Source organism: Hemiscyllium ocellatum, chromosome 2 (genome assembly GCF_020745735.1).
Source record: "Hemiscyllium ocellatum isolate sHemOce1 chromosome 2, sHemOce1.pat.X.cur, whole genome shotgun sequence".
Taxonomy (NCBI): Eukaryota; Metazoa; Chordata; class Chondrichthyes; order Orectolobiformes; family Hemiscylliidae; genus Hemiscyllium; species Hemiscyllium ocellatum.
This window is the reverse complement of record NC_083402.1, coordinates 27,631,702-27,644,997: the sequence shown is the minus strand read 5'-3', so window position 1 is coordinate 27,644,997 and position 13,296 is coordinate 27,631,702. Positions and strand designations below refer to the sequence as shown.

Sequence of the window (13,296 nt, the reverse complement as noted above, 5' to 3'; positions counted from 1 at the left end):
TTGGAGAGATAAAATTCCTCTTCATCACCATCTGAAATTCTGAAACTGAACTGCACACTCCTGCCTTCCAATCCATCCCTGCGGTCAAGATTCCTCCGTGAAGGGAAACCCACTTTCAGCATCTACCCTGTAGGCCCCATTCAGGATCTTACACTTCACTAAGTTTCCCACTCGCTGCTCTCAATTCCATAATGCTCAACTTTTTAATCATAATCAAACCCTTCAACAACAAATCAATCTTATGAAGTTTATCCAAAACTCATAGAATCAGAGAATCCCTACAATATGGAAAAAGGCCAATCGACCCATCAAATCTGCACCAACCCTCTGAAGATCATCCCATCAGACTCCCATTACCTCACATTAACCATGACTAACCCACCTAGCCTACACAAACCTAGACACCACAAGACATTTTTTTAAGCATGGTCAATCTACCTAATCTGCACATGCTTGGACTGTTGGAAGAAACCAGAGCACCCGAAGGAAAGCCATGCAGTCACAGAGAGAATGTGCAAACTCCACACAGACAGTCACCCGAGACTTAAATCGAACCAGGCTTCCTGGCGTTTTGAGGTAGCAGTGCTAACCGCTCCTCCAATACAATTATACCTCTTCATAAACAATAGACCAAAACTCTTATTAGTACAGTTATTACAGAACTTGGTACTTTATATAATGTAGAAACAGGAATTCAAAATCCAAGTGTACACATGCTTTGAATTTAATTAAAGTACAGGAAACTCACCATTATCTGGTAATGATGCATTCAAAATTCACACATAAGTGGCAAGAAATTTCAACGAAATGTTATGTCTTCTCAAACACATCTATTTGAACTTGGCACGCCAAGTTTGGATGTGCATACGTTCATCCATAGTTCAGCAGATTTGTATAACCAACACCCCTATTCCCTTTGCAAGCTGGGCAATGGGGAGCTTATTGTACAATGAAGTAGAGACAAACACAGAAATTGCTGGAAAACTCAGCACAGGAGAGAAATAACAGCCAATGTTTCAGGTTGAGTGACCCTGCCTCGGAACTGCATAGTAAAGTACATTGGTGATATAAATACAGTGGCTACAAGAGCAGGTCAGCTGCCAGGAATCTTGCAGCAGTTAACTCACTTCCTGACTCCCCAAAGCCTGTCCACCATTTACAAAGCAAAGTCAGGCGTGAGATGAAATTTTCTAGGAGAAAGTGAGGACTGCAGATGCTGGAGATCAGAGCTGAAAATGTGTTGCTGGAAAAGCGCAGCAGGTCAGGCAGTATCCAAGGAGCAGGAGAATCAACATTTCGGCTGAATTCTTCAGCCCTAATTCCTGAAGAAGGGCTCATGCCCGAAACATCGATTCTCCTGCTCCTTGGATGCTGCCTGACCTGCTGCGTTTTTCCAGCAACACATTTTCAGGTGAGATGAAATATTGTCCACTTTCCTGGATGAGTGCAGCCCCAACAACACTCAAGATGCTGGACACAATCCAAGACAAAGCAGCTTGCTTGATTGGCACCACATTCACTCCCTCCACCAGCAACACAGAGTAGCAGCAGTGTGTACTATTTACAAGTTGCACTGTTAAGGTTCACCAAAGTCCCTTCGAAAACACCTTCCAAACTCATGACCACTTCCATCTAGAAGAACAAGGGCCGCACATATGTGGGACTTCACCCACCTTCAGGTTCCCCATCAAGCCATTCACCATCCTGACTTGGAAATATCACTATTCCTTTGGTGACATTGAGTCAAACACCTGGGATTCCCTCCCTAACGGCACTCTGTGTCTACCTAAAGCACATGGACTACAGCAGTTCAAGAGGGAGCTCACTACCATCTTCTCAAGAGCAACTTGGGATGAGCAATAGATATTTGCCCAGCCAGCAACATCCATATTCTAAGAATGAATAAAATAAATTCAACTCTCCCAGATAACCCCTTCAACTGATTCAAAGGCTATTGTAACTGTCACCAACTTCTTGCATGGAATTAAAACCTGGATGCTAATTAAGTTTCTGTGACCACATTTTGATATAGTCAAAGCCCCCTTTGTCTCACACAGTGCCTCCAGGATCATGTCAGGCAGAAGAATAAGGATATTTAGGGTACCGCTCAATTCTATTTTCAATTACTTTCCCACATCAATGTATCTCTGGGACCATATTCTCTCACCTCTGAAACATCCTCTTGCCCTTCACTCTCAGACAATGTTGGAAATTCCCTAATTCAAGCATTTACTACACAAAATTTGAATTCCAACATAGTTTTGTTGTCAGCATACATGAACTACAATTCATTAAAAAAATCGACGGAGCTTGCCTCCCCTCTCTCTGTTATTGTCCAATTCACTTCCATCCTTCTTATGATCACTTGCCTTATCCCCGTTAACTAACTTCTAATGTGCACGAATCAACCTTTAAATTCCTTTATAACTTCAGTTCACCAAGTTCGTACAGAAAGCCTCTACTTCTGTCATGTAGCTTCCTCATTTTCTGCAGTGTTGTTGACTGCTCTTTTGGTCACCATGGCCTTGCACTCTCGAACTGTTCTCCTCTTCTCAGTCCTGGACCTTTCCTTCCTGCCATTCATAGATTCCTGCAGAATCTTCCTTATGCCTTTGTTTTTGACCCTCCAAACAATCTTTTGCCCTTTCACCCTCCTGCTTGGTGTCCATTATTTGTCAACTGCCCTAGAAAACACTCATATTTTTTCTGTTTAAAAAAAAGCTCACACGTGGACTTTGTTTAACAATGCATTGCAATTTCAATACAATTCTAATTGTATTAATTCTCAGTGCATTGCAATGTTCCTTTAAGTAAACCTGCCTATGAACTAAACTCGAGGCTTATCTGCCTGGTACTGCATCAGGAATGCAAACAACTCTCTTAATGATCTGAAGTAATTCTGTTGTTTAAGTAATCGGGAGACTCTATTAAAAAGCTTATAGGTAAATAGCTGCTTAGAAACAAGAGTGTGTGGAATTTTTTGAATTAGGAATGCCTTCAGACTGAATGGAATTTAAAATGGAACACCTTTCATACACAACATGGTTTTCATTATGAAAGGAGTGTGCATAGTCAGCCGAAAACATGGCCATAGTCTTTATAGACAAAGTCCAACTTGCAAATAACTCCATCTGTAATTAGACTCCTAAAATTTTCATTTGAAATGCAGTGGCCTAAATCTCACAAAACTTGCAGAGCAAAATAACAGATTGGAATTTGTCTCATGGTTCAGTCTCGAGATTCGCCAGTGCATTTTGCAATTGACGGGACATGAACAGAGCCCTCACTGCTTTCTCCAAAACAAGCTTCAGCTCCCAATTCATACTAGTCTTCAGAGTTTTCCAACAGAGTTTCATCCCGACTGAGCATCCATTGGATCTGTAACAGGCATGATAAAACACAACAAACTAGAATGGGAAAAGTGACACTAGTGAGTTGAAATGTCCTACTTAAATACCACTCTCCCGAAAAACCACCCCATGGCAACATACACAATGGCATTAATTCTGTACCAGAACACAAGGAAAAGGTCTTTGCACCCAATGTCAATTATATGGACAATGTTCTCAAATTCAGGGTTTCTTGAATTTGAATATATTGCCAGTGACACCAACATAATTCGGATGATATTGTTACATATTTATCAGTAGCAAATCTAATTTTTCAGTCTCTCGGAATCAAAATTGAATAAACATCAATTTAAAAACAATCTAAGATTGGTTTTGCTCTGTACATATGGTCTTTGAAAAGATATGACTCTCCCACCATTGACTATCAATCAGAAATAAGCTGCTGCTTTCTTGTTTACTGAAGATATCAGAGATCCACTCTGGACCCACAAGTCGTAGTCTAATCTCCTTAAAACACCAAGGATTTTTCTCAAGCCTGACCACTCGATAACTTGAACAGGGGACAGCAGCATACTGAAATCTACAGTCTCCATCTGAGCACCCCTGACCTGAAATCCCATATTTAATATAAAGCCATGTGCAAGTCCACACAGAAAAAGTCACAATGAAAGAAAAAGTCTCTGCGTGCTTCTATTACCCATTAGCATTGCCATGGTGACCAAAAGAAATACTGAATGAGAAAATCAGTGACGGGATGCAATCTCATTCACACAGCTCCAAGTATTTGGAACCACTGGAACATGGAGGTGTGTCGCTCAACTGCTGCCAGTTACAAAAAAAGCCTGTTTACATGGCAAGCTTCATATCAGTTTCCTAGCAATATTCATCTAACATTGAGATTGCACTTAAACTAAAAATGATGGGGAACAACATGATTTTCCTTTAAATGTTTTAAAAAGTTACAAGCAAAACAATGAGGATCTGTAACCAAAATAATAAATAATCGCATTAAATTAAAATCTGAACACAGCAAAGTAAAAGTACATTATTTACACTTTTAATTTCAAGTAAAACTGAAATTAAGTAGACATCTATTGTAGTTGTTTGTTTTTAAATGAATGAATAATTGTTCATTCGATTGGTTTTCACAAAATAAACAAAGATTTAGTCACAGACTATAACAATAGCAAAAGATTATGCAAGTTTATGTATGAAAACAGAAGTTGGTTTACTTATTCACCTTCTCTGTAAATAAATTAGTGCCTACACCAGTCAACTCATTGATCTAACAGATATGACTGCATCAGTATGAGAGCAACTTTCAGCCACAGAAATGTTTCTACAAAGATTTTTGTGCTCTGGACATTTTTAATTTCCTTAACAAAATAACAAAGCTGTGGTTCTGGTGGTAGCAACATTGAATTCTCAAAGATTATAGCTTCAAATCTCATTCCAGGACTTGATTGCAAAAAGTCCAGGCTATTATTCCAGTGAAATATTGAGGGAGTGCTGTCTTTTAAAAGTTATGGTTTGTGTGTCATCTTGGCTGACATAAACGTACAATATCAGAGCATCTCAAGTAACAGTGAGGTGTTATTGTCAATGCCTTGACCAATATTTAGCCTTCAATCAAATTCACAGAAAACAAATGATCTGGTCATTGCTGTTTGTAGGACCACACTGTGGACAAATTGATTAGCTTGTTTCCTACAACAGCAACTATAGTTAAGAGTATTTCTCTGACTGCAAGTAGCTTTAGGAGGCCTGTGGGTCATAACAGGTGCTACATAACAAATCTTCCTTTCATGGGCATAAAGCAGGCCATTCAGTCATTTATATCTGTACTGGTTCTTTGAAAGAGCTAATAAAACCCAGTTCCTCTGACTCCTGTAGCCCTGGACATTTTTCTTTATCACATATATATTCAATCCTCTTTTGAAAGTTACAACTGAATTTGCTTCTAAACTTTTTTCAGGCAGTGCATTCCAAATCATAACAACTCACTTTGTAAGATGTTTTTTTCATCCTCATGGGTTCTTTTCTCAATTATCTTACAAATAATAAACCACAATACCATGAAAACAAATGTGTATCAGAGCACCACCATTGGTACTGTGCCAAATCCATCTTCTTCATTGTGACTGCGCTGAACAGACTATTACCTGAGCCTGACTTTCTTTCATAGCCAATGCATAACAGGTGCAATGTCTCTGTATTGTGTCTGCTACTCTAATATGTGTTAACAGCTGGATAAGAATCCCACAACCCACAAAACAAAAACTTTTTTATGTACCCCTTTGGACAGCACCATTGCGATCAAGGTGAAAAGAGCCTCAATTCAATTTCAGAACTGTAAGATATAATATACTTCCACTCTGTTGAGACGAACACTATTCAACGATCACTGGGAGAGATGGAAGCAGGAAAAAGCAATTCAGTTGGAGTCTTCTTTTGGCTTTCCCATTTTGCAGAGAGGGCTGAAATCTGGTGTTCTTAGCCCACTGACAAAAGCAACAACAACTTTGTTGATATAGTGTTTTAACCAAGTAAAACCTCCTAATGGTGTTAGGAGAAAGTGAGGACTGCAGATGCTGAAGGTCAGAGCCGAGAGTGTGGCGCTAGAAAAGCACAGCAGGTCAGGCAGCATCCAAGCAGCTGGAGAAATGACACTTCGGGCATCAGCCCTTCATTCCTGATGAAGGGCCTAATCTTGAAACATTGATTCTCCTGCTCCTCGGATGCTGCCTGACCTGCTGTGCTTTTCCAGCACCACACTCTCAATCCTAAGGATATTCACAGGAAGGTATAGCTGGACATTAAACATCATAAGGAGATATTAGGACAGGTCAAAGTGTCAAGTTTTTCAGAGCATTGTAAATGAAGGAAGAGATGGAGTGAGGTGGAAAGGTTTAAAGAGAACTTTCTGCACTCACAGTATAGACAACTCAAGACACAGCCACCTGTGGACAAATTGATGCTGTTGCTGATCAATATGGTTTTGCTCAGTTTACTTGTTGCTGAACCCTCTTCTATGCATTAATTACCACTGGATTAATATCATTAATATTAATAATAAAAGTATTTTTACCCTTATTCCAGTGCTGTCATGGCTAGCTCTCCACTTTGCATTCTCCATTAAACCTGAGCTCTTCCTAGCTCACCTGAGGTCCCAGTTACCCATCATCCTCTGTGCTCCTAGACTTCTGGTCCAGCAACACCTCCATTTTAAACTTGTTTTCAAACTATTCTAGGCCTTACTTTTTCCTATCTCTGTAATTCCTGCTGGCCCAACTACCACCAGAGATCATCCAATTCTGACCTCTTGCATATCTGACTTCCATTGCTCTACCACTGGTGGCTGTTCCTTGAGTTGTCTATGCTGTGAGCTGCAGAAAGTTCTCTTTAAACCAGTATAAAATGCAGCAACGGAACTTTATCAGTACAGTTTGCAATGGTTTTTGAGATTTTTTCACTGCCTTTTAAAGGTTAAATTATCCCTCTCCCAGCACTAAAATAGATGCCTCATTCTGACACTATATGGCTCAGCTCCATAATTTATACCACATTTACTCACTGACCCATCAGCACAAAATCACAAATAAGATTGAAAACGATTTTCACAGACAAAGTGAATCCCAGTAAGCAGCATCTATCCCAAAGTTAAGCAACGAGAGCTCAATAAATCAATCTGTGAGATGACCTTTGCAAAAAGGTAGTAAAACGGAGACAGAAACGGCTAACCACATAAAGTACAATCAGCTCAAAAATCTACATAAATTCTGTAATTTAAAACTTGGTGACCAGAGAAATCTGTCTTGAGAACACATCAGACTGAAGCCCTGAGAGAAAATGAAACTGAAGTACTTTGGATGTTGGTAATTGGATCTAAAAAAACGAAGTGCTGGAGCAACTCAACAGGTCAGAAAGCATCTGAGGAGACTGAAAGGGCTTTCAAAGGGGCACTGAGTATAAGGATAGTCAAGTTCTGCTGCAGCTTTATAAAACTTTAGTTAGGCCACACATGCAATATTGTGTTCTGGTCACCACACAACCAGAAGGATGTGGATGCTATGGAGAGAGTACAGAAAAGATTTACCAGGATATTGCCTGATATGGAGGATTTTAGCTATGAAGAAAGATTGGAGAGACTGCGTTTGTTTTCACAAGAACGGAGATTGAGGGGTGACCTGATAGAAATTTATAAGATTGTGAATGGCACAAATAGAGTGGAATATACGAGGCTTTTCCCAGGGTGGAGGGGTCATATTACTATGGCAAGTTCAAGGGGGAGGTTTAAAAGAGATGTGCAAGGTATAAAGGTTAGTGAGTTCCTGGAACATGCTACCGGAGGTGGTGGAAGCATACACAACAGCAGCATTCAAGAAGCACCTGGACGAATACATGAACAGGAAAGGAATAGAGGGATACAGATCCTGTAAGTGCAGATTATTTCAGTATGGAAGGGCAAAATGTGACAGTGTAGGCTTGGAGGGCCAAAGGGCTGTTCCTGTGCTATCTTGTTCTTTATTTTTAAACAGAATTAACATTTTGAATGCAACATAATTCTTGTCTCTCCACAGTTACTGCCATACCTGCTGAGCTTCTCCAGCACTTTTTGTTTGTCTTCCATTTATTACAATATACATCACAGTTTCAAGATCTCCCAAGGTCACTGACAATCACCAAAGTCCTCATGAAGTGCCATCACTGTTGCAATGCTGGAAAGGTGGCAGCCAACATGGGCATAACAAGATCTCACACCAATGCAATAATAACCATAAGACCATAAGGAACAGGAACAGGAGTAGGCCATTTGGCCCCTCCAGCCTGCTCCACCATTTAATAGGATCACGTCTAATCTGACATTCCTCACATCCACTTTCTTGCCTTTTCCCCATAACCCTGCCGATCAAGAATCTATCTCAGCCACATATATACACAAGGACTTTGCTCCTGAGAGCTCACTGTGGTAAGGAGTTCCAAAGACACATAACCGTCTGAAAGACAGAATTCCTCCACATCTCAGTCTTAAAATGGCACATCTTTATTTTGAGACAATGCCCTCTGGTCCTAGACTTTGCAACATCCTCTCACTATTTACTATGTTAAGTCACTTAAGCATGTTTAGTCATTTTGGCAGGTATTGACCTGGATACCAAGGTGACTCTCCTTACTTTGCAAAACAGCCCCACGGATGGTCCATGCCAAAGGTGGTAGCCCCAACAATGTGTCACTCTTCTGGTAGAACATAGAACAATACAGCACAGAACAGGCCCTTCGGCCCACGATGTTGTACCGAACATTTGTCCTAGTTTAAGCACCTATCCATGTACCTATCCAATTGCCACTTAAATATCACCAATGATTCTGACTCTGCCACTCCCACCGGCAGCGCATTCCATGCCCCCACCACTCTCTTTGTAAAGAATCTACCCCTGACATCCCCCTTCCACCCTTCACCTTAAATTTATGTCCCCTTGTAACACTCTGTTGTACCCAGGGAAAAAGTCTCTGACTGTCTATCTATTCCCCTGATCATCTCATAAACCTCTATCAAGTCACCCCTCATCCTTCGCCGTTCCAATGAGAAAAGGCTTAGCACTCTCAACCTATCCTCGTACGACCTATTCTTCATTCCAGACAACATCCTGGTAAGTCTTCGAGTAAAAAATGAGGTCTGCAGATGCTGGAGATCACAGCTGCAAATGTGTTGCTGGTCAAAGCACAGCAGGCCAGGCAGCATCTCAGGAAAAGAGAATTCAACGTTTCGAGCATAAGCCCTTCATCAGGAATAAGGCTTATTCCTGATGAAGGGCTTATGCTCGAAACGTTGAATTCTCTATTCCTGAGATGCTGCCTGGCCTGCTGTGCTTTGACCAGCAACACATTTGCAGCAACATCCTGGTAAATCTCCTCTGCACCCTCTCCAATGCTTCCACATCTTTCCTAAAGTGAGGCAACCAGAACTGCATACAGTACTCCAAATGTGGCCTTACCAAGGTCCTGTACAGCTGCAACATCACCTCACGACTCTTGAATTCAATCCCTCTGCTAATGAATGCTTATACACCATAGGCCTTCTTACAAGCTCTATCCACCTGAGTGGCAACTTTCAAAGAGCTATGAACATAGACCCCAAGATCCCTCTGCTCCTCCACTTACTAAGAACCCTACCGTTAACCCTGTATTCCGCATTCTTATTTGACCTTCCAAAATGGACAATCTCACACTTGACAGGGTTGAATTCCATATTGTACTGTTGATGGTGTGCTCATGTCTCTGGAACTGGGGCATGGATACCAAAACTTGCTTTAGCAGAAGCAAAAGGTCTGACCCCATTGACTTTCTCTCTCTGACCATGAAATGGACCATTCACCTTCAGCAATAACAAAAAGGAAATCTCAACTCCCCCATCCATCAACCTTCAAATACCACACTGTTGTGTTTGCATCAAGCACTGATGACAGTGGGGATACCTGGGAATGTTGCATTGTCTAACAGCAATGTACAGCCTTTGAAAGTTTCAAAGTACAAAGTGGCACTGTGGAAGCCCAGGGTGGGAGTAGGAAGTGGCTGCCTGTCGACAGGACCATTTTAAAAAAAATACTATTTTCTAATCAATCTGTTCAGTGATGTTCTTACACATCTCTGGAACAGGTGTGACTTGAAACCAGGGCTCCAGCTCAAAGGTAGTACATTATTACTGCGCCACAAGTGCCCTTTTAAGGAGATCTTTAGGAGATGCCAAATGCAACATTCCAGTGAGAGTCTCAAAAGCAACAATTTATATCACACCAGCAGCACTCACCAAGACCCAAGTACTCAGACAGGTAAATAAAAAGAAACTCCCATCATCCCAGTAATAAATAACAATATCAATCCTAGACAGAAATTAGCAAACAAAGCGTCCACTAATCCATTTCATTCAACTCAAACTCTGGGGAATTAAAATCTCAATCCAATTATTTACCACAGATTTTGATCTCTACTTGCATCAACTTTTTGAGAGGATGGTTTTGTAAATTAAACTTTGCTAAGGTTGGGAATCCCGTCCCCTCACACTCAGGGGGAGCAGGTCTGGCCGCTCAGTGACATTAACCTCTCACTCTTGGCTCAAGTTCCAGCGAGACAACTCCATGACTCCATCCTCTCTGCCACATCTTCCTTGCCCAGTGGCTCCGGCCTTCTGCCCCTGCCCCTCAGCAATGCAGAATGGCCAGGTCCAGAGGCCAAGAAAGCAGCTTCCCCTTGTGGGGAAGGATGGACAAGGTGGGGGGGGGGGAGAAGAGGGTGTATGGGGGCAGGATGGAGTGGGGGGGATGGAGGGATGTTGAAGGGTTGGGAGACTGGGGGAGAAGAGGAGTGTGGGGGGAAGAATGGAGGAGGTGCAGAGGAGTGTGGAGGGGGGAGGATGGAGAGGACAGCGTAAGGAGAGGTGGAGGGGGAGAGAAGGGGTTGGTGAAGGCTGAAGAGGAGGGGGATAAGGGTGGAGAGAGAGAATGAGGAGTGGAGAGGGCAAGGAAGAGGAGAGACAGTGGGACAAAACAGAGGCAAAAGGAAGCAGGAGGGATGGTGAAGGAGCTGAGGAGAGACAGGAGTGGGAGGGGTAAAGTGGAAAGCAAAGGGAATAAAGTAGAGTGGAAGGGAGAGAGAGGTAGGCAGAGAAATTGAGGTAGGAGGGGGATGGGGCAATGCAGGACGGGCGGGACGATATGATGAGTGAGGGAGAGTAACTGGACTGAAGAAGGAGGGAGTAGAGAGAGAGTGAGAGATGAGGGTTCAGGTGAGTTGGGTGGAGAGGCAGATAGCAATGCCCCTGTTGAGGGAGGAAATGAAGGGAAAGAGGAGCATGATGGCTGGAGAGAACGAAATGGAGTAGGGGGAGTGGAGGAGGAGGCAGGTGGGTGAAGAAACTGGAGGGGGAAGAGGGATGATGGAAGGATTCGGAAGGACGGGGGGGGGGGGGCGGTATATGATAGTGATGGAAGAGGGGAGGGTTTGTTGGAAAGAAGAAAGAGTGAGGAAAAGGACAATGTGCCTTCCTGAATAGAGGCTTTTTTTTGTTGTTTTACAGTGACTCAAAAACCAGTGAAAAAGGAGAGAACAGCTCCCAATCGGCGGTGAAGCGGGAAGAAATGATCCGTTACAACTCAGAGCCATCTAAGTGATAATGTACTTTACAAATGTCCCTTCCCGATACATCCCCCCTCCCCTTCAAAAAAGGATGTCGCACTATTTGTGTCGGTTTTCCCTGGAATTTGACTGACCTGTGAAATACCACAAACTTGTTCCTCCCCGGCCATCTACAACAACAACAAACAACAACAACAAAAACCCCCGAACAGAACATCTTCACACTCCCGAGAGTCTCGAATGTCTTTGGAAACTTTATCTCAAATGAAGAAAAGTTCTTCCTGCAAACTTCCCCTTCACATCGCTGCACATAAAGCGGCGATCCAAGTCACCACTATCCACCTCAACAGGGTAGATACCTAGACAAACACTTCACCGGGATGAGGGTGAGTTGGGGAGGGAGGGGGGAGAGAATTCTGCATCTGAACAAGGAACTCTTCCACTCCCCACCGACCCCCCCCCCCAACCCCAACAATTACAAAAATGCAAAGCATTCCAGTGAAATCTGCACTGCGGGGGTTAAAACATTCTGGTATTTCGCGTATGCTCCCCAGTGCATTAAAGTTGGTGAGAGCATTCAGGGAGTCGGGGGGACGATTGGGGATGAGATTGGGTTCGGGCTGGGTTTCAGGGAAGCTCCCCTTGTCCTGAACTCAGGCTGCTCTGGCCGGAGTTGAGGCAATGCCTCGCTGATGTTACCGACCCCTCCTCCCACACAATCCCCCCAGTTCCTCCAAGTTACAAACTGATCTCCTACCTGTCGCGGGGGTCGATCCAGCTGGTCTGCTTGGTGTTGTGATCAATATAAAAGACTTTACCGTCGTAATCTCTCGCCTCTTCCCAACCATCCGGCAAAGGGAGCTCTCCATTGCCTTTCCTATGCATGTTGTAATGCTGTAAGAGCCTCCATAAGTCCGGGCAGGAGGAGGGAAGGGGTGGGGGGTGGAATGTTCTTTTAAAATCCCGCAGAAAATAAAAGAAGCGATCATTCACATCTTTATAACGACCTGGTCCTCCATCTTAACTCCATCCAGAAATCCCCACACACACACACGAGAGAGAGAGAGAGAACTGCCCAAACTGTCGCCTGGATTAACATGTATTGTATTTGCATACAAATTCCTCCCCTCAAGATCTCATCAAATATTAATACCGCCAGCGCACAGCCGCCAAATCCAACTTCCTCCGACAAGACACACTCAGATATGCCAACCCATGTGATTATGTTCAATCCTTGCCTGTTTTTTTTCCTCAAACTGTGCCTGCGAAAGAACTATTTTATTCTCTTTTGTGTTTTGTTTGAGTTGTGTACATAAGGCTGAAGGCAGGGAGAGCACCTTTTGTGTTCCAGCCCCTACCACCCACTCCCTCCGACCTCCGCTGGTCTGAGGTCATCCGAAAATTGTATCGTTTTGCCGATATGTATATCCATTACTAATGGATTTCCCCCTCCCTTTACATCTTCCAGCCAGCATGTAGCAGGGTGAGTTCAGAATACAGCAGAGGCCAACTTTTCCAGTCTTATCTGACTTGGTTATTTGGCAATATATCAGAAGGCTACAGGATCTTTCCAAAGGATAAGGGGGACTGGGAAATGAGTCGTTAACAATATTGATAAAATTCACATTTATCGGAAAACACCTCAATGAATGTGAATAAACAGCAGAAACTATAAGAATGTATCTGAAACAATTGGGGTTGAAGTTCAGCTTAGTTTCCGATGGTTATATTACTCCCATTTTGCTGTAATTGGCCGAATCAGCCAATGATCAGAGACTTTTTTTTATATTAGGTGAACTAGAAAGACTGTGGA

The 13,296-nt window shown here is 42.8% G+C and overlaps 1 protein-coding gene across 2 annotated transcripts in view; it reads right to left on the bottom strand.

The window, feature by feature from the left end:
• Positions 1–12,549, bottom strand: part of LOC132826896 (protein WWC2-like) — a 242,194-nt gene extending 229,645 nt beyond the window's left edge. For both annotated transcript variants that reach the window (XM_060843176.1, XM_060843185.1), the window contains exon 1: positions 12,241–12,549. In XM_060843176.1, coding sequence (XP_060699159.1) covers positions 12,241–12,368 — 128 coding nt within the window. In that variant the 5' untranslated portion in view covers positions 12,369–12,549. The remainder of the gene's footprint in view (positions 1–12,240) is intronic.
• Positions 12,550–13,296: the final 747 nt, after the last annotated feature.